At 35.7% G+C, this 20218-nt stretch overlaps 1 protein-coding gene across 12 annotated transcripts in view; it reads right to left on the bottom strand.

The window, feature by feature from the left end:
• LOC129243448 (F-actin-uncapping protein LRRC16A) overlaps positions 1-20218 on the bottom strand; it is a 140085-nt gene that overhangs the window by 97242 nt on the left and 22625 nt on the right. For 4 of the 12 annotated variants that reach the window (XR_008582315.1, XM_054880479.1, XM_054880480.1 and 1 more), the window contains exon 1: positions 18241-18384. The exons of 5 other annotated variants lie outside the window; for them this stretch is intronic. Coding sequence is in view for 4 of the 7 variants with exons in the window: in XM_054880479.1 (XP_054736454.1) it covers positions 18241-18361 (121 nt within the window). In the remaining 3 variants the exon portion in view is untranslated. Of the gene's footprint in view, positions 1-18240; positions 18386-20218 lie in introns of those variants that run through there. 3 more of the 12 variants (XR_008582314.1, XR_008582313.1, XM_054880478.1) reach the window with 1 other exon arrangement.

Genomic DNA, 20218 nt, shown 5'->3' with positions numbered 1-20218 from the left:
TAAACAATATTCTTTTGTTTTTAATGTTAAAAATAATTAATCATTTTAATTAATATTAAAAATAACAGAAATAATGTAAAAATAACAGAATGAAAGGCCCCAGAAGAGCCACCACCCGAAAAATCGCGTTTGGGGAAGTCGAAAATCAAGTTGATGCTCATTTGTTTTTACGATTCCAAGGGAATTGTCCATAAGGAGTTCGTGCCAACGGGCCAAACTGTCAATGGTGTTTTGAAGCGTTTATTGCATCGCATTCGTCGAATTCGCCCTGAATACCACGAAGGAGGAAACTGACATATTGCATGATAGCGCACCATCCCATCGATCCACTCTTGTGACTGATTTTTTGACTGTAAATCGCATTTTAACCATCAATCACTCACCGTATTCGCCTGGTATGCCTCCCTGTGACTTCTACCAAAAACTGCATTTGGATATGAAAGGAAAACGTTTTGCGTCCGTCCAGGGACTATTTCGAATAAATTAACTCGAAGTTATCAGAACAAAACTCTTGTCTTTTCTATTTAAGCTCAGTCTGGTTTATTTTGGACTTCACCTTGTAATCTGCGAACATTAATATTTCTTATTCATTTGTGCTTTTACGCGTTGTCAATTTGTTGCTCATCACAACCTTTTTACGAGGTCAAATAAATTATGTGCTTAACATTTGTCTACTAGCCTCTTGACATGCAATTTATAACGAATAGTATAATATCAGGTCAGTCCATAAGTTCGTGCGTTTTTTAAAGGTGATTTTAAAATTAATAAAAAAGTTGTTTAAAGTATTTATTAATCAATAATATATTTTCCCTCATTATTTACAATGTCTGCCCAACGTTTAGGCAAATTTTTAATTCCCTGCTCAAAAAATTGTTTGTCCTTGGAGCCAAAATACGCCAAATACTCGAGGAGTAGTTCTTGCTACTCATATGGGATTGAAGTCCACGGAGAGTATAGTGGATGCGGCATTAGCTCCCATCCGAGCTCGTTCAGCTTGCCTAATGTTTGCCTTGCGGTATGAGGTCTTGCCTTGTCGTGGTGAAACAAAACTTTGCGTCTATTCACTAAAGGCGGTAGATTTTTGTTAAGTGCCTCATTCAAGTTTGATAGCTGATGGGAATAATAATCAACAGTTATCGTCTGGTTTGATTCCAGAAGTTCATAATAAACAATACCGGCCATATCCCACCAAATAGACAGGAGAACCTTCTTGGGGTGAAGGCCATCTCCAGGGGTCGGTTCTGGTGTTTCATCTTTATCTAACCATTGTCGTCTGCGAACAGGACCCATTTTTTCTCACCAGTAACGATACGGTTAAAAAAACTTTCATTTTCAAGCCGTTGCAGCAGCTGAGAACACACTTTCACTCTCTCCTGAAGGTTGGCGACGGAAAGTCTATGCGGAACCCATTTTCCCAGCTTTGAAGCCTTTCCCAACTGAACCAGGTGCCTGTGAACTGTTCCATGCGATGAATTTAACCTCTGAGCTATCATATCGACTGTCAAATTTGGCTTAGCTTCCACGAGTTCGAGCAAGGCGTCGGAGTTAAAGACTTCAGGACGACCAGTGCGCGGGACATCCTCCACGTTGCAGTTACCACTTCGGAATTTTAAAAACCACTTTTGCGCAGTCCTTACACTCACGGTATCCTCTCCGTGAACAGTGTTTATTTCTGCAGCAGCAGTTGTTGCATTTTTACCACTTTTATAAAAAAAATACAAAATATCCCTCTTATGCGCGTTAGAAGATTCCATTTTATTTTTTAACAACACGTGCTTCTATTCGTGATTAAAATCACTTGTTGAATGCACAATATATCAGAGAAAATATAAATAGTTCCGTTATATTCCGCGAATAATTTTTTGTATGCAAAAATCGTACAATCGTGAAATTATGGGTAAAATACGCACGAACTTATGGACTGACCTGATATATCCGTTTAACTGCGCCACTCATAGGCGCTACGTAAACAATTTCACATACGAATACTTATAACATTCGTCGTTGATTTTGCGAACTTGTATGGGTATGTAGGTATATGTGCGATAGTTAGCGAATAAATAATTCAGCGAAGTCTTTCATACAGGCACAACACTTTCTTCTTTATTATTATTTCAATTTATTTAAGCTTTTTTTTGCAATGGAAGTGAGTCATGGCCTTGCTGTAAATAAACACTGGGAATATTTAACTGTTATTCATAACAAGTAACTAACTTTTGTAGAAGGTGTTCGAGTATCTTAGTAGTTGACCCAGTGACAAAGTATATGTATACTTATAGTATATTCAAGATTGAAGGGTTATAACTGAGAGGAATAATATACTCATGCACTCACATGTGTAATACTTCTATGAGGTAATTATGTGTTTGCTTTAAACTTTCTATTAGTAGAGGTTACTCGCCGAAGCCTTCACTTTCAATGTGGAGTTATTTTACATTAGCTAAATAGCATGTGATTAAAATAATGCTGGAGGAAGTGCCACCAGCAAATATACTAGGATGAAGTTGCCTTGCCATGTCAAAAAATTTAAACGATTTCGAAGGCTAAAACCTAAGTTTATGGAAACTTAAAAGTCTTACAAAATCTGTAATAACAAATTTATTTGTATTATTTAAAGAAGCTGTGAGTATAATCAGCTACCGTTGATGTCATTTTTGTGCGTGCCAGTACGAACTGTGGCAATCAAAACTTATATCCGTAACTTTTCAAACTCAGCACTGTGAATCCAGGTCGTTTCAGTAGCACATCAATGATAAAGTTTCGTAGGGTAGGCAATATTTGTATAGGCGCTTAGGATGATAAAAAAAGATATGTGCGCACAGTTAAATTAATTTAAACAAATGTTTTCTAGGTTAACAGCTTTAAAAAGCCGAAACACCCACAAAATACAAATTTTATTATTGTATATGAGATTTTCAAGAAGTTTGATACTTAAGTGGTGTGTGCATCTATAAATCAGATGAATTTATTGCAAATGCACACCATTATGATTTTTTTCTCAGAAAATTCGTTATTATTTTCGCATACCATTAGATACGAGATTGCTATTACAAGTAGAGAATTATACATCTACGACTGTTTGTTTGTACGCATGCAGCTTTTAAGTGTTTTGAGGCATCTGGTTTTTGCTGAGATTTTATATTTGCGATTGGCGTACACTTATATTTTGATTGTCCGATTGAATTGATAGCTTTTAGTGCCGTGAACTTTGGTCATATATTTATTTACAAACTAATTTTCTGAACTTATAATATACAAATGTATGTATAATAAGGTAGAAAAAGAATTTAAAATTAAATAAATTAAATGACAATAAAATAAATTAAAATTTCATTTAACTTAACCAAAACAGAACAATTGAAATAAGATAAAAGAAAAATTAAATTAAAAAAAAAAACAAATTAAAATCAAAATAATGTATGTTAAAATAAAATTAAAAGATGCAGGTAAATACAATATTATAATAAAAAATTGCATTACATGTAAAGATCCTAAAGTTAAATAATTTTCCAAGGCATAATGAAATAGTGCCTTCGAAGATCGCCAAACCCGATTTGGTTATGGGTGGAGGTATTTCAGTAAAAAAAGGTGATCAAGAAAAGAACCTTCAATAGTCGTAATAGCTTAACTAAGTTAGATAAACTGATGTTATGGGTGGAGGCATTTCAGGAAATGAATCTTGAATAGTCATAATAGCAGAGCTATTGTAAGTTGGATAGAGAGAGTGTCTATACCGAAAATTAGGTCTATGATGTGGCAATTATAGTACAATTATGTACAGTTTGTCAAAAAAGTACCGGGAATTGTTCAATAAAACGCAAAATAATTGTTTAATCATCAAAATTCATTTTGTCGCCTTAGTACAGTCATCAAAGCACCTTTTAAACGCGTTTGAAGAGATCTTCTTCAGCTCCTTCAGCGAATTCTCCTTTCTATCGACTCAAAGCGGCGTCCGCGGAGCGGCAATTTAAGTTTTGGGAAAAGGAAAAAGTCACAGGGTCTAAATCCGGTGAATACGGTGGTTGTTCGATGATATTTGTCGAGTTTTTGTCAAAAAAGTGTTCACAATATGAACCTTGTGAGACGGTGCGTTATCATGGTGCAAGGTCCATGAGTTTTCTTTCCACAAATTGGGCCGTTTCCTACGCACATTCTCTCTCAAACGTCGCATAACTTCCAAATAATATTCTTTATTTACCGTAGAACCATTTGGAATGAATTCCAAGTGCACAACACCATGATATTCAAGGAAAATGAGTGGAATGACTTTCACTTTTGACCGACTTTGACGTGGTTTTTGGGGTTTCAAACTCATATACCCACGTCTCAACACCTGTTATGATGCGCTGGATAAACATTGTGTCCGGAATCAATTACTCAAACATGCCTTCAGCCACCTTCTTTCGATGAATTTTTTGAAAGAAATTCAACTCTCTTCCAACGAGTCGAGCAGCCACGCGTCTCACGCCCAATTGATGGTGTAAAATGTTGCGAATTGATTCGTGAGACATGCTAAGATCGCGAGCTACCTCCCTCAAACTTAAATGATGGTTTTCCAGCACCATTTCCTTGACTTTGTCGACGTTTTCATCCGTTAAAGACGTTGATTGATGACCAGATCACGGCAAATCTTCCACGACTTCTCGGCCCTCTGCAAAAGCCTTATAAATACCACTCGTAGACCTGTGTTTTTGATAAAGCACACTCGCCATAGGCTTTCTGTAACATCTTCAACGATTCGGCACACGAAATCTCGTTAAAAACACAAAATTTAAGGCAAATTCTTTGTTCCATGTTTTTATCCATAGTGCAAATAGCAGAGCCCACCTGCGGTTGACTGATATAATTAGATAAATGCCAAAAACAAGCTAATTGATAGATCACGCTCAAAAAAAAAATATTGACATATGAATAACGCGCGCTTTTTAAATAAACAATGCCCGATATTTTTTTGACAGAATGTAATTATATATCATATACATTCCCAGATATAGATATTGGAGCACTTCACATTATGAAAATTATTGTCAAAAATTCCATAATTTTTACGTATTTCTCTGATAGTTTATTATTTAAAAACTATTGGTATAAAGATAAACATTTGTGTGAATTTTATTTATTTTACCCATATAAATTAAATAACTTAAAACTTACCCTTCACAGAGAACCAAAATAATTGGCTCTCCTCAAAATATTAATGTTTATTTGTGCTTAACTCGCTTATCTGATAACAGGGTAGCACAAAATAGTAATTGTGTCGTTCCATTGTTTTGATTACATTAGTTTGGAATTCATAAAAAATCAACAAAATATTTTAAAGGACGAGTTCATTTGCGTTATTAATAAAAGAAATATAGGCCGTAAGCAGACACGAGTAATCGCAACGGAAAATCATCTTACAGCTACACAGCGAATATAAACCATCTGATGAGATTGGAAAGATAATAGGACGAAGAAATACACAGCATTGCACAAAGTTTCAAAGCCGAAACATGTGTCTAAAATTATTGCCTAAAAAAGCTAACATAACGTGAACGCGCCCAAAGCATCCAAAAGTTAAGGGGAGCCAAACATCACCTCCACAAAAATATCTTCAAACATCAAGAATAGCTTTGGTAAGGAAGTAGATTCCAAAACATTTTGACGAGTGTTAGACGAGGCCGGTTATAATTCCCGGATGGCAAGGCGCAAGCTACTTATTAAAACTACCAACATAGTAAAGAGGTAAAAGAATTCAAGGACAAACTTCTTAGCTACTGGGAGCAAGGTTATGGAGCAGCACAAAAATGCGTTTGCAACAAAAAAAATTATTCCGACAGTGGAAAACACGGTGGTGCCGTCCGCTGCTGGTATGAGAGAGTTGGTTTTCATTGAAATTCTAATGGTCAAAACTATTTATGTAAATATTTTAAAGGAGAATATTAACCTGTTAAGTGATTAAGTCGTATATATGCATCAATTTCAAAAGTTCATTTTTTAGTTAATGTCGTATATGTGCGTCATGCCGAAAAATGCTATGAAATTTAAAGCTAAGCAAAACATGAAAATTTCCCTGTTATTTTGACATTATAAAGTAAGCATGAACACTGACTTTCCTCATAATCGTTCAGCCAACGCGCACGGTGAATCAAATATTTGGCTGAAAACCGGTTTTGCATCGACAGTCTTCGCTTGAAATTAATTCAGCACAGTAAATTGAGCTGTCTAAGAAAAACTAATCGCTTAACAGGTTAAAAAAATGCGGAAAAACTTCAAATAGTGAACACATTCAGTTTTCAGCAAGACATTGACTCATGATGTTCGCATGTGGCCTTTTTACAAAGTTGCCCTATTAAGCCACAGTCCAATAACCTTAGCCCCATACAACACCTGTGGAAGGAGTTGGAGCGAGGGTTCAGAAGTCAGTCGATTTCAAGTAGGTCGGATTTGCAAAGAGCATTGCAAGAATAATGGCAAATGGCAAAATATTGGGGAAGATACTGCAAAAGTTAGTATATTAATCTCTTATTTACTACTTTACATTACAAAATATGGTGACCCTTTATTAACCTTATTAATATGAGTGCCAAGACTTTGTCCTTTGAAAGCGATTACTTTTAACTAATTTAATTTATATGGAAGAACCAAGACTTTGGACCGAACGGCAAATTGATTTTTATAAGGAGCTTTTTAATGGCAGAAAAAACGCGGGGGAAAAACCATTTCTATCATTTTGTGTTTCGTACCCACAGAGGGTTACGAGGCCGCCACAGCTGAACGGTAATCACGCACAAATCATTCGGCTACGGCTAATGTTGAACTTCGACAAATCCAGGCGTGAAATTTATCAGAAATAGTATGCATCAGTCAAATAAGATATGATGACCATACCAAGAATGATCAGATTGTGAATATGATTCAGAAGCCATACCTAAAGTTACATATATATTGGGTCAACACATTTTTGGTGCAATGTAGGCGCATTAATTGGGTGGATATCCGGCCATGGACTGTCACTTCAGCAGCATTTTTCGTACATGTATGGAAACTTGACACCGTTCGGATACCACAAATTAGCCTACCATGGATTACATATTCTTATATATATATAATTGGCGCTTACGTTCTCTCTCTGTAATCCGAATGGTATTGGGTGTGCAACTAAGTTTTAAAGGATTTAAAACATATAGTAATACTAGTGTCAAATTGTACTGAGTATTTGTGTAACGAGTTTCATGTGAAAGCGTCATCATGTGTCATTTCGTCGAAGTGTAAACAAAAAATTTTTTTATACAAAGACTATGTCAGCTTTTGTGCCTACGAAACTTCATTCGCGGGAAACATTGCTATTTTGCTTCCATCTGAAGAAAAGTGCAGCGGAAAGTTATCGGATGCTGTGTGAGGCTTACGGTGAGAATGCTCCGTCAATTTCAACCTGCGAGTACTGGTTCCGACGATTCAAAGTGGTGACTTTGACACAGCCGACAAGGAGCGCGAAGGAAGGCCACCAACTTTTGAAGACGCCGAATTGGAGACAATTTTGGACGAAGACTCGTGTGAAACCCAAGAAGAACTTGCGACAACGTTAGGCGTGACTCATCAAGCCATTTCAAAGCGGCTGAAAGCCATTGGAATGGTCCAGAAAGTCGGAAACTGGGTGCCTTACGAACTCAAACCAAGGGATATCGACGGCCGTGTCACTGCTTCCGAAATGCTGCTTCAACGATACAACCATTCGGCTAAAGCGGCTGCCATGGGTTGCAATGACAATAAAAGAATTAATTTGACATTAAAATTATTTAATGGAATTAAAGCTGGCATATTAATATTAAGTGAATCCTCCCTAGATTTCGAGTATGAAAAGAATCAGACCCCTCAAGTTAAAGGTGCCACAACATATTGTAAGAAAACAACGGCTATTTCATTATACAACTGTTGATTATGCAATGCTTCTCTAAATTTGAGAAAAATTAGCTTCTTTCAAGTTTTACATAGCTTGCCTAAACTACATATAAACTATAAACACTAAGCGACGACACACTAATAAGGGTTAACAAACAGGTTATATATATAAATCAAAAGATTTGATTTGGAACATTTTCATTTCAATTTTTAGCTTTATAGTTTAACAGCCACTTGTTGCTGTTGCTGTACGATTGGTATTATGCTCTTTAAGCAATTTTTCATTACACACATTCGGCGAAGAATATTTTTTCTATCTTTATTCGCAGCCATATGCCATTGGCGAACGTGTGCCGATTACACTCAATTGAAATTTTTGTTAAAAGAACATTTGTGCTCAATTTTCGGTGTTTGGCAAGCTAACTTGCATGAAAGTAGGCAGGTAGGCAGCCATCCAATCAACTGGTAAAGCAATTGGGCAGCCAATCAAGCGCACAAACAATCGGCAGGCAAGCAGATACTTATATGGAAAAATGCTATAGAATAGCAACAGAAGAACAGTGGAAGTGGGTTAAAACCAGTCGCGCAACAAATGTGCTAAATGCACGCTACAAATCGAAATTGTTGCAGGCGTTCAAAAAAACAAATGTAACCCGCATTATTCTGCTTGTACCTGCATATACATAGTTGTTTTTATTCACGTTGCGTATTTGGAGAAATTCATTGTTGTTTTTGATTTTTTTCGCATTTTGCTTTGCTTACATTCTGACACCAAAATCCAAATTGCGTTAACAACACAAACAAATAAGCGCGCCGCAATCAAGTGAAATGTTGTCTGGCCTAAACTGGTTATCGGCTTCTACTATAGATTTTCGTTTTGGCCAAGTTGTGCGCACACAGTAGCTGCTAGCTGGTTTTTATCAATTGCGTTAATTAATTTTTAGTGCAAATAAAAGAAGACTCATTTTATTTATTTATTTACTTATTTGCTTTTCTTTTACACAAATTTACAACAAAAGTGCGATTTCGTGAGTTGACCTGGTAAAAATGAAAAGTAAAAAAAAGTGTGGTAGCTTTAATTTCGCATTTTCACATACTTGGTGCACTCTAAAATTGATTGGCATGTCGCCATAGTCCAAGCTGGTCAATCATTGATAGATGTCAATGCTTGCAAAATTGCATTTGTATTTGAAGATTTGCAAAACTGCTGCGAAAAATCGTGCACTAATTTTCGGTGCTTGTTTTAGTTCCCGCATTTCAATTTTCTTTTTCGTTTTATGGTGGTGTGAATTTTCTCAAGCAAATTTAATTTATTTGCCGAACAAGACGAACTAAAAACATGTCTGATCAGTTAGATGTCTCGAATGCTTTTTTATTGCCGTCATTGTCATATCTTTTATACTTCTTGCTTTACATATTATTTTTTTTTCCATTTATAACTTTATGCTAATCAAGTTAATGAAGCTCGAGTAAACTGGCACAGCTCCCGTGGTGGCCGAACCACCTAATTCCACGCATTGTTAGACGCGTAGCTCTGACCCATTTAGGTATTTGACTTTAAAGCATCACAATCGCCATTTCACAGACGCGTCCAAAAGTAAGCAACTAATATAAAATACGGTGATTTACAATCTACCGGAAGGTATTCGCTTTCAGTTAGTCCAATTTTGTTTTGATTTTTTCTAAATCACGTTTCACAGTTAACTACGGAAGGCTTCTGGCTGCTATACAGCTTTTGCCTTTCTGCTATTTATTTACATAAATAAACTCAAATAGCGATGGCTGTTTGTTCGCTTATCACATTTTTTGTTTTGTCAGTTTTTTGCTTAGAGCGCACAGTGGTCAAAGTTCATATGTTCACAATGCGAATTAATTAAAGTACAATATTATCGGATTTATTGCTGAATATAAATTACTTGGCACAGTTTGACATTTTTGTAGTTTGGAAATTTAGGCGGCTTTTATTTTATAACAAAATATACTTTTTTTCTATTGAGTTTGATTTATAACTTATTTGGTAGACACTTTGTTTAAAATCTTAATATTTGTTTCGTGTGTTTTTCATTTCAAAGATAAACTTGCCGTCTGGTCGCCTGGCACTAGTGATTCGCAGTGGACGAAGACTTGTCATAATACTGCCTTCAGATCATCCGCGGGATGACTCCTGATGTCTCCCCTGCAACATCTCTACAACGAGGCTTCCATGCTCCCGCTTCGCATGCCCTCGTAAACCCAACCCGTTGAAACAGCATATATCCTGAGCCTACCGTTGTATGAGATAGACGATGACACCGTATTGGCAGGGTTTGATGAACTGCTACAACAACAACAATAACCACCGGTGCTTTCCAGTTTACAATAGCCAGATTTATTTTATCTACAGGTAGGGATATTTTACGGATTATATTTATTCCTGGTTTTCGTTAAACTTTAATTTATGTTTTTGCTTTGTTTGTTGCGAATTATTATCTCACATTAATACAATATAATGGTTACGTATACTAACAAAAAAAAATTTTAAATGTAATTATTTTTTTACTGTACGAGTATACAAACCATCAGATCCGATTATATTTGGGTTAAGTTTATAACAAATAAACGTCTGGCCAAAAAAGTATTATTTATTATATTATTATATTATTTTTAATCTCTGTTTTTAACTCAAGCATAAAAAGTATTTTTGTCCAAAGAAAGTATTATCTTAGCAAAGCTGTAAAAATAGGCGTTAATGATAAAATATTAAAAATGGTTAATTTTATTACTTTTTATATATCAGACACTAAACTTTGGCCTATATTATACTCAAGTGTATTGATAAATATTTGTCCAAAATGTGGTGCAATCGATCAAATATTTTCCAAATTAAGAATTCATGAACAATAAATTTGCATCTTGAACCACTGTGGAGAATTGTATTAACATTTTGATTTAATTTAAATATTCAACAATGACTTTCACAACAACAAATAAAAGATTTCTCTCAACACTTTTATCGACAAGTGTTTGTTAAGAGAAACCACGTAAATGTTTTAAATTCGCTCCAACTCTTTGTTTACGTGCGTTTATTCTTATAACTTTCATTCAAATTTTTGAATTCTTGCAAATATTTTAAAAAGTTATGGACGTGTGTGTTAGTCTGAAAAGAAGCAATGAACTGCTTTAAGAATAATACACCAATGAATTTTAAGCCACTGAGATGAACCGCGATGAATCAGTAACAAAAATTAAATATGTATGAAAGAGAAATGTGAATTTAAATTTAACTTCATTAATTTCATAAGCATCTGGAAAAGGTTTTAAATTTGCCATACTTTTTGCAAATTTTTTATGAGAATGCAGGTAAATTACCCAATTCAAAAGTTTCTAAAAGATAGCAGCATTAGTTCTTTTAAATCGTTAAGTGCTTCAATTTTGGAGTGGAGGATATACTATACTATACATACATACATATACAGGTATGTAGAGGCCAAGGACCATTTGTTAAGCAATAGTTATAAATACAAGATGCTTTTTAAAGGTGGAGATTTTTAAATTAGCCACACTGGTTGCTGTGACAGCCGGTTTAACAGTTCTCGGTCGTTTGACGTTATGACGTTATGACCGTCATGACCGCAGCAACGATTGCATTCAAATTTATTTTAAAAAATATAGTTCAATTCAAGCCATTGTTGAAGTAGTATTACAACTAGAAAATTTAACCATCTGGTATTCTTTACCCACCTATGAACTCGTGGTCACCTTATGTAGATATGTGAAATCATATGTCTACACCGATAAACCAGAAAGAAATTAAGATTACGCTACGCATCAGTCGCGGCGGCCACTTTTCCGAAATCATATACAAACATCAATGCCATAAAATTATATGTCAATTAAAGGAGCTTTATATATTAAAAAGAAAGTAAATACACTTTTATTAAAACTTAGAATGAACTTTAATAAGTTCGTGCGGTTTTTTTTCGAAATTTGAAACTTTATTGACGTAAAATGGTTACAAATTTAATATTCAAAGTATTGTCCATCGCTTACTACTACTTTTTCCCATCTTTCTGGCAATTCACGGATTCCCTTTGTGAAAAATTCGGTCGGTTTTGCCGCAATCCACGAATCGATCCATTTTTTGACTTCATCGTAATTACGGAAGTGCTGGTCAGCCAGGCCATGTTGCATCGATCGGAAGAGATAGTAATCGGATGGCGCAAGGTCTGGACTATACGGCGGGTGGGGTAGGACATCCCATTTGAGCGTTTCTAAGTATGTTTTGACCACTTGTGCAACATGTGGCCGAGCATTGTCATGTTGCAAAATAACTTTGTCGTGTCTATCGGCGTATTGCGGCCGTTTTTCTCGCAGTGCTCGGCTCAAACGCATCAATTGTCGTCGGTAGACATCCCCCGTAATCGTTTCATTCGGTTTCAGTAGCTCATAATACACAACACCCAGCTGGTCCCACCAGATACACAGCATAACCTTCAGGCCATGAATATTCTGCGCCGACGTCGATGTTGAAGCATGGCCAGGGTATCCATACGTTGCCCGACGTTTTGGATTGTCGTAATGGACCCACTTTTCATCGCCAGTCACAATTCGATGCAAAAAACCCTTTCTTTTGTGCCGTTGAAGCAGTTGTTCGCATGCCATAAAACGGCGTTCAACGTCTCTTGGCTTCAATTCATACGGCACCCAATGGCCTACCTTTCGGATCATTCCCATGGCTTTTAAACGTTTGGAAATGGTTGATTGATCAACTCCCAAAGTTTTTGCAACCTCTTCTTGCGTTTGAGCCGGATCTTGATCGAGCAATTCCTCCAATTCGGTATCCATGAACTTTGGCGGCGCACCCTCGCGTTCTTCGTCTTCCAAGCCAAAATCACCACTTTTAAAGCGTGCAAACCACTTCTGGCACGTTCGCTCAGCTAGAGCATGCTCACCATAAACTTCCACCAAGATACGATGACTTTCGGCTGCTTTTTTCTTCATATTAAAAAATTCCCCGCAAAAACACATTATTTGGCACGAAATTCGACATTTTCAAGTGTGGTAAAAATATTGTTGTTTACGCTTCAAATAAAAAACTTATACTGACGTTTGTGCCTTACGACAGTAGCTCTCCAATGAATGTTTGGAAATGTGGATCGATGGAATAATAATCAAGTTACGCCATCTGTTGTAAAACCGCACGAACTTATTCATAGTCCTATTATTTTTCTGGCAATTTTATTATTTCGCCTCATAGAACTTCTGGCCTTAATTTGCAAAAAACTGCACCAAGTGCGATTTTATAGCCTCTGGTCGCTTCTCGTTGATGGCTGTATTAAATTTGTCCCATTGTTGGCAGTAGGCATCCGTATTAATCGTTTGGTTCCTCTGAAGCAGCTCAAAATATACCACACCCTTCCAGTCCCACCAAACTGACAGCATAATCTTCTTTTGGTGAATATCAGCCTTTGAAGTGGTTTGTGGCGTTTCATCATGCTTGGCCCATGATCGTTTTCGATTGACGCTATTGTAAACAATCTATTTTTCATCACCAGTGATAATCCGCTTCAAAAACGAATCGACTTCATTGCGTTTAAGATGCATATCATAAGGGTTGATTCGGTTTGTTAAATGAATTTCTTTCAATTCATGTGGTACCCAAATATCGAGCTTTTTTACCAGTCCAAGACTCTTTATATGCTCATGAACGGTTAGTTTTGTATATATTTACTTCTCTCCAATCTCACGCAAAGTTACATGACGATCCAATTTTAGTAAAGCCTTGATAACGCCTTCATCGACATCATTTGGCCGACCGGAACATGGCTCATCTTTAAGTGAAAAACCTCCAGAACGGAATTTGAGCAACCAATTTGGACTATGTCTATCTTTTAAGGCTTTATCACCATAGAAATCACGCAACTTTTTAGCAACCTTTACTGTACTTTTTCCTTTATGGAAATAACAAAGTAAAATATGACGAAAACGCTCTTTTGTGGGTTCCATATTAAAATTGACAAAATTGACAAAACAAATTTAAACAAAATTACGCGCACTTTTTTTCTAAACCAAGCTAAAAGTGATAGTTAATAACTGTCAAAGGAAAAAATTAAAATAAATAGTCGCAAGCTGTTCAGAACAATTATCAACACCGTCTATATGTAAAATCGGCAATTACTTTCCGGAAAATATGTACATCAATAAGATTTTATTTATAACTATGTTTCTCCCGCTTTTAAGAAGACACGCAGAAATTTGCGCCTTAATACAAGAAAGTTCTAAGTAGTGAATTGTGTTACATGATCCAAGTTATTTTTTGTCATTGTAACCCTATTAGAGTTATAAATAACTCGTTTCAACGTCAAATCGAGAAATCCATGGCGCAAAAAAAAATAAAAATTTTGAGAAAGAGGAAACGTAAAAATAACAATTTTTAGTGAAATAATATAATTTGTGAAGCAATACAATTGATGATACGAATATAAATGAGAATGAATGTCTCCTCAGCACATATGTATATACATACCCTATGATCAGAAAGTACCCGGAATGTTCAAATCAAACAAAACAGAGTTAAATTTCAGGCAAATTTATTTTATCTCCTTCAAAATATGTCCCGGCTGAAGCAACACACTTGTGCCAACATTTAACCCAGTACTCCATGCACTCCTGTTAGGTCGACGAAGGGATGGCCTTCAGCTCCTTCGTCGCATTCTCTTTGATATCCTCTATCGACTGAAATCTCCTTCCACGAAATGATAACTTCAACTTGGGAAACAAAATGAAGTCGCACGGGGCCATATCAGGTGAATACGGTACTTGTACGATGGTATTTACTTAGTGTTTGGTCAAATAATCCAGCACAATTTGGGCTCGGTGGGATGGCGCGTTATCGTCATGCAAAATCCACGAATTGTTTGCTCCCATTTCCGGCCGTTTGCGACGTACAGCATCTCTCAAACGCTTCAAAACGGATAAAAAATATTCCTTATTGACTGTCTGGGCCGATGGATGGTGCACTACGCCTTGACAACCGAAGAAAACAGTCAACATCACATTCCCGGTACTTTTTGATCATAGGGTATATAACAGTGCACAATGGTTTTAAAAAGAGAGGGCGAGCGGCTAAGTGATTGTATTTACTATGTACAGAATTCATGAACATATTTATTGTATGTCAAAAATGTCTGATACGCGTATGTATATTTATATAGTTATAAAATAACTAAAAACAAAAATAAAAGCAGCACAGCGTATGAATGAAAATCGAGCAAAAATTGAGGAGGTTGGTGTGAAAAGCCGCCTTCCGCATGTCAAGCGAAGTGAACCGACAAAAAACATCGTTTGCTCGCTTTTTTATGGCGTATATGGATGTGTTAACACTAATACGCCGATGAGTGCATGTACATACGAGTATTTACTTACTTTTTTAACGTATTATTTTCTTTTAATTTCACAATGTGCTAATTTTTTATTTTTTTGCCTACTATGCTTTAAGCAAATATAAGTGCGCAATGGTGTATAAATTCAAGTTTATTAGTATGTGTATGTATCTATGACGATTTTCCAGTTGCGCAAAAGGTGCGGCATTCGAAAAATTCAATTTAAAAAGTTAAATTTATGGATTTTCGGAATTAACAAAATAATATTGTATAAAAGCAAATGTTAATGAGGCATATGTAGGTTTAACAGGTAACAAGAGCGTATTATATGTTGTTGCTTTGAAAATCTGCAAAATGTTAAGCACAATACTTGCAGCGAATTGCAATGCGATTGCAGTAGTTACATAAAGTATACTCTTTTTCAAATTGTCCGACACAATTTTGATTTGGCTGACATTTAAAAAATTTTTGATCTGGCTGAAATATTTGTTTCTATGAACTCTCCATCGAAAAAAAATATTATTCGAGAATTACAATTAGGTTTTTTGAACTGAGCTAGAATTTAGGAAAATCTATAAGAATAACATTAATTATGAGAAGACGGCAAAAATTGTCCCGAACATAAATTCAGAAGACAAAACAATGATAGTTCTAAATAGTTGTTAAAGGAACACATAAGTCGACCCGTTTAGAAATAATCGTCTCGGGAGATCAAGCACAAAAACAAAAAGGTAGGATAATTATTAAAAGAAGACGTAAGTAATTTCCATTTTGAAATAATCGTCCCGGAAGACAAAAAAAAAAATAAAAGTCCAAAAAGTAATTGTTAAGTCGAAAAAAAAAAAAATAGAAAATTTCAACAGTTTTTCTAAAAGCCACTAAGGAAAGGCAACTTCAGCCTAAACTATGTAATTAGTCTTGCCATAAATTCTGTGACAATTTTATAATGCATGCGGCGAGAACAAATTCGCAGAAAAAAGATCCCATATTTTTGTTCAGGGAAATGAATGTATCGAGCAGATCCATGCCAAGATTATTTGGAGATGATCCCACATGAAAGCCTTCCGTCACCCAACTGGTCATCTTTTGGCAACGCACTTGAAGAAAATTATACTCGACATATGCAAGTGGTGGCACGCGGTCAACGCCCATAAATTATTCTTTTCACAGATGAGAAAATGTTCACTGTGGAAGATGTGTTTAATAAGCAAAACGACAAAACGTATGCTAAAACTTCTAAAGACGAAAAAAATGTTGTTCCAAGGATTCAGAGTGGTCACCATCCAGCATCTGTAATGGTTTGGTTCGGAGTGTCTTGTATCGGCGTTACATCTCTTCATTTCTGCGAAAAAGAGGTTAAGACCGGAGCAAAAGTGTACCAGAAGTATGTCTTAGAAGGCGTGGCGAGGCAGTTGAATAGTACCCTTTTCAATTGCGAGCGTTGGATCTCCCAGCAAGATTTCGCTCCAGCCCATAAGGCAAAAACCACCAAGCCGTGGCTAAAAAACAATATTCCTCGGTTCTTAGCTGCAGAAGATCGCCGTCTGGAAGTCCGAATCGATTGGACTACAGTTTGTGGTCAGGATTGAACGTTGAAGACCGCACAGAAATTTGGAGAGTCTCAAATAATCTTTGGTTCGAGCAGCGACGTCAATATCCATGGGAACCGTGCATGCTGCAATAGCTGAATGGTCTTATCGGTAGGGTTGTGTAAAAACAAATGGTGGCCATTTCGAATGAAAATTTAAAATTTCGTTTTTAATGGTTATATGATTAAATAAAACTAACTTCATTAAAAAAGTATTATAATTTCATGTTGTAAACTTGTAACAGAACTTATGGCAAGACTAAGTATATACTTATAAAGGGTTTTCAAATCACAGGTGTTATTTTGAACAGCCCGCTATTTCGGTAGATGTCACTTTTGAAGCTGTCATTTTTTGATGATTTGACGAGTAGAAACTACGCCATTAATAAAAATGGAACGAAACACGCTTAAACAAAGCATTGAAATTATTAAAATTCACTATAAAAATGGTGAAAGTTTGGCAGAGGCGGTTCGTAAAACTCGAACATTTTTGGGTCATCGTGAAGCAGCTTGTCGAACCGCAATACAGAAATCGGTGAAAAAATTCGAGCTGTTGGGACAAGTTAGTGATGTGAAGAATAAAACCCGTGCACGTTGCTCAAGAACAGCCGAAAATATTGCTGTTGCAGCCGAAAGTGTTGAAGAAAACCCAGGTTTGTCCATTACACCGTACTTTGCATAAAGATTTGGGTCTTAAGGCTTATAAAGTCCAATTAACACAAGAATTGATTGGGTCGTTGAAATGCATGAAAATGATCCGAAATTCGATCGAAAAATCATCTTGAGTGATGAGACCCATTTCCACCTCGGTGGCTTCGTCAACAAGCAAAATTGTTGGATCTGGGGCTCAGAAAATCCAAGAGTTATTGTTGAAAAACCTCTCTATCCTCAACGTGTGACTGTTTGGTGCAGTTTATGGTCCGGCGGAGTCATTGGACCTTACTTTTTCAAAAATGAAGCTGGAGCAACAGTTACGGTGAATCGATTGCGCTATCGAGAGATCATTATCAATTTTTTACGGTCGGAATTTGATGGTATTGATCTGGCCAATGCTTATTTTCAACAAGACGGCGCTACGTGCCACACAAGCAACGAAACCATTGATCTTTTACGGGAATAACACCTCTTATTGGAAAACCCTTTATATACAGTATTAATATATCTAAATAAAAATTATTTGTAAAAAAATTGTGTAATAAGTTATTCCTACAACCAACTTGAATAATATGTACAAGAACAGGTGCCAGGCAGGCGACAAAATAGAAAGGCTTGAGCCAGATTCTTCACTGCGTCCTAGTGTAGATTGCTTACGGAAATCCATACGGATATATGTATGTACATACTAATTCGTTTTGTGTGTAATGCTAACGCTAGCGTGGCACTATCTACTATTCATCATAAAAAACTCACCTTCGTCTTTGCCCTTCGTCATATCCATTACTTGTAAGTGAATTATGTTACTTAGATAATCACCAACGTGATTCATTAGCTCCAAAGTATACATTTTTGGTTTTTGTATAAATTTAAGCATTTGTTATTTATAAATGAATTGAAAGCAAATTTCAACAGCCACTATGAGATTACACTTATAAGATGAACAATGTTTCTTTTATAAATAAATTAAGGCCTTTGTCTATATTCTAGAATTATTTGCTTTGCTAATGCTTTTTACATTTTTCTTTTGAATTTACATTTTTCTTTTGCGGAATATCCACGTCAACCACAGTCAATCTAAACTATTTCGCACCCGTTTACGCTTTTTTGCGTTTTCGAACGTTTCGTTACAATCCGCTGTATGCCGCTAGTACTTAACTGTGCACAAGTGACTCAATACTACCATATTCTACTAGCGCTTTGAATAAGGTAGCTTTATCGCGTCAACATAAATACACCGATATCAGGTGGACGGATCGTCGCAGAGTGTAATGGGTGCAGCGAAAAGTAGCATATAATTTATAAAATAAAAGTACTTGAACGCATATCACTGAATGTGATAACTTGTTTTATCAATAATTTTAGTTTACTAAATATATCATACGAAATGTTTTCCTTTTATTATAAGTGTGTATATATTTTTTAATAAAAATTAATAAAAACATTTTTCTAATAGCGGTCGCCCCTCGGCAGACAATGGCAAACCCCCAAGTGTATTTCTGCCATGAAAAAGCTCCTCATAAAAATATCTGCCGTTCGGAGTCGGCTTAAAACTGTAGGTCCCTCCATTTGTGGAACAACATGAACACGCACACCACAAATAGTAGGAGGAGCTCGGCCAAGCACCTAACAGAAGTGTACGCGCCAATTATTTATTTTTTTTTTTTATATATTTTATATAAATTCATTCCAAATAGACATATTTATATAATTTTCGAAAACATAGAAAACAATTTTTTATCACCACCACAACATGCCTCCGATACGAATAAGCGTAGATTTGCTAAAATTTTAATGCAGCCACATAAACATACATGCATATCTTGTAGCAACGCTGTGTCACGCTTTAACGCTCTCATTAACCAACTACTCAAGTACGTTTCCATTATCAGCAGTGGAGAGCGTATCCAAATGCTAACAGGCAATTCTATATGTATGTACCTATACTCCTACAAACACTTGAAGATAAGAATTCGGAGCTATCATGTGTGTTTAAATACATATACTCGTACAGTGACTTTAGCTGTAAAGCTTCAATTTTTTTTTTTTTTTTTTTTTTTTTTGATATTTTTCCATATGTAAACATTAGCCGTAGCAATACACACTCGAATTTGTTGTTGTAATTATAATATTATACTATGTATATAAGCCACATATTTAACTTACTTAACTTTTCCTCTATTTATATTTAAATTAGATCTGTTCATGTAAAAATTATCCAGTAACTTGCCAGTAACTTAACCGGGAATTCTCTCTCAAAGAGAAAAATATAAAAAACGAGTACATGCAAGCAAAACCAGTAACAATTTGCACGTTTTACGAACAGCTGATTAAATTCCTGGCAAGAAAAATCAGAAAAATTTAAAAAAATGTATCTTAAGCTACCTCGTATTAAATTAAAAAAAAAATAAATAAATAAAGCAAAGAAAATGCAAAACAACGAGCTTCGGAATCACATGATTTCATTTTGTGCACAATAATTTGTTCCATTTCATCATCGCTGTCAGATGAAGAACATTTCTTTAGCAACTGCAATTCGCATATTTTAATTCGTGTTTATTTTTACTTTGCGAACAGCTGTAAATGCAAGTAAAAATTTATCCAGTAAAAACTTGCAGCTTCCCCGCAAAATGAAATGTCATATCTCACTTTCCCCTACTTTGCAAGTTTTTTGGGTACATGAACACCAAAACGTGATAATTTGTAACAATTGTTACAAACCACTTGCTTCATG

This window comes from Anastrepha obliqua, chromosome 4, assembly GCF_027943255.1.
Source record: "Anastrepha obliqua isolate idAnaObli1 chromosome 4, idAnaObli1_1.0, whole genome shotgun sequence".
NCBI classification, from domain to species: Eukaryota; Metazoa; Arthropoda; class Insecta; order Diptera; family Tephritidae; genus Anastrepha; species Anastrepha obliqua.
This window is presented reverse-complemented; position numbering and strand designations above follow the sequence as displayed.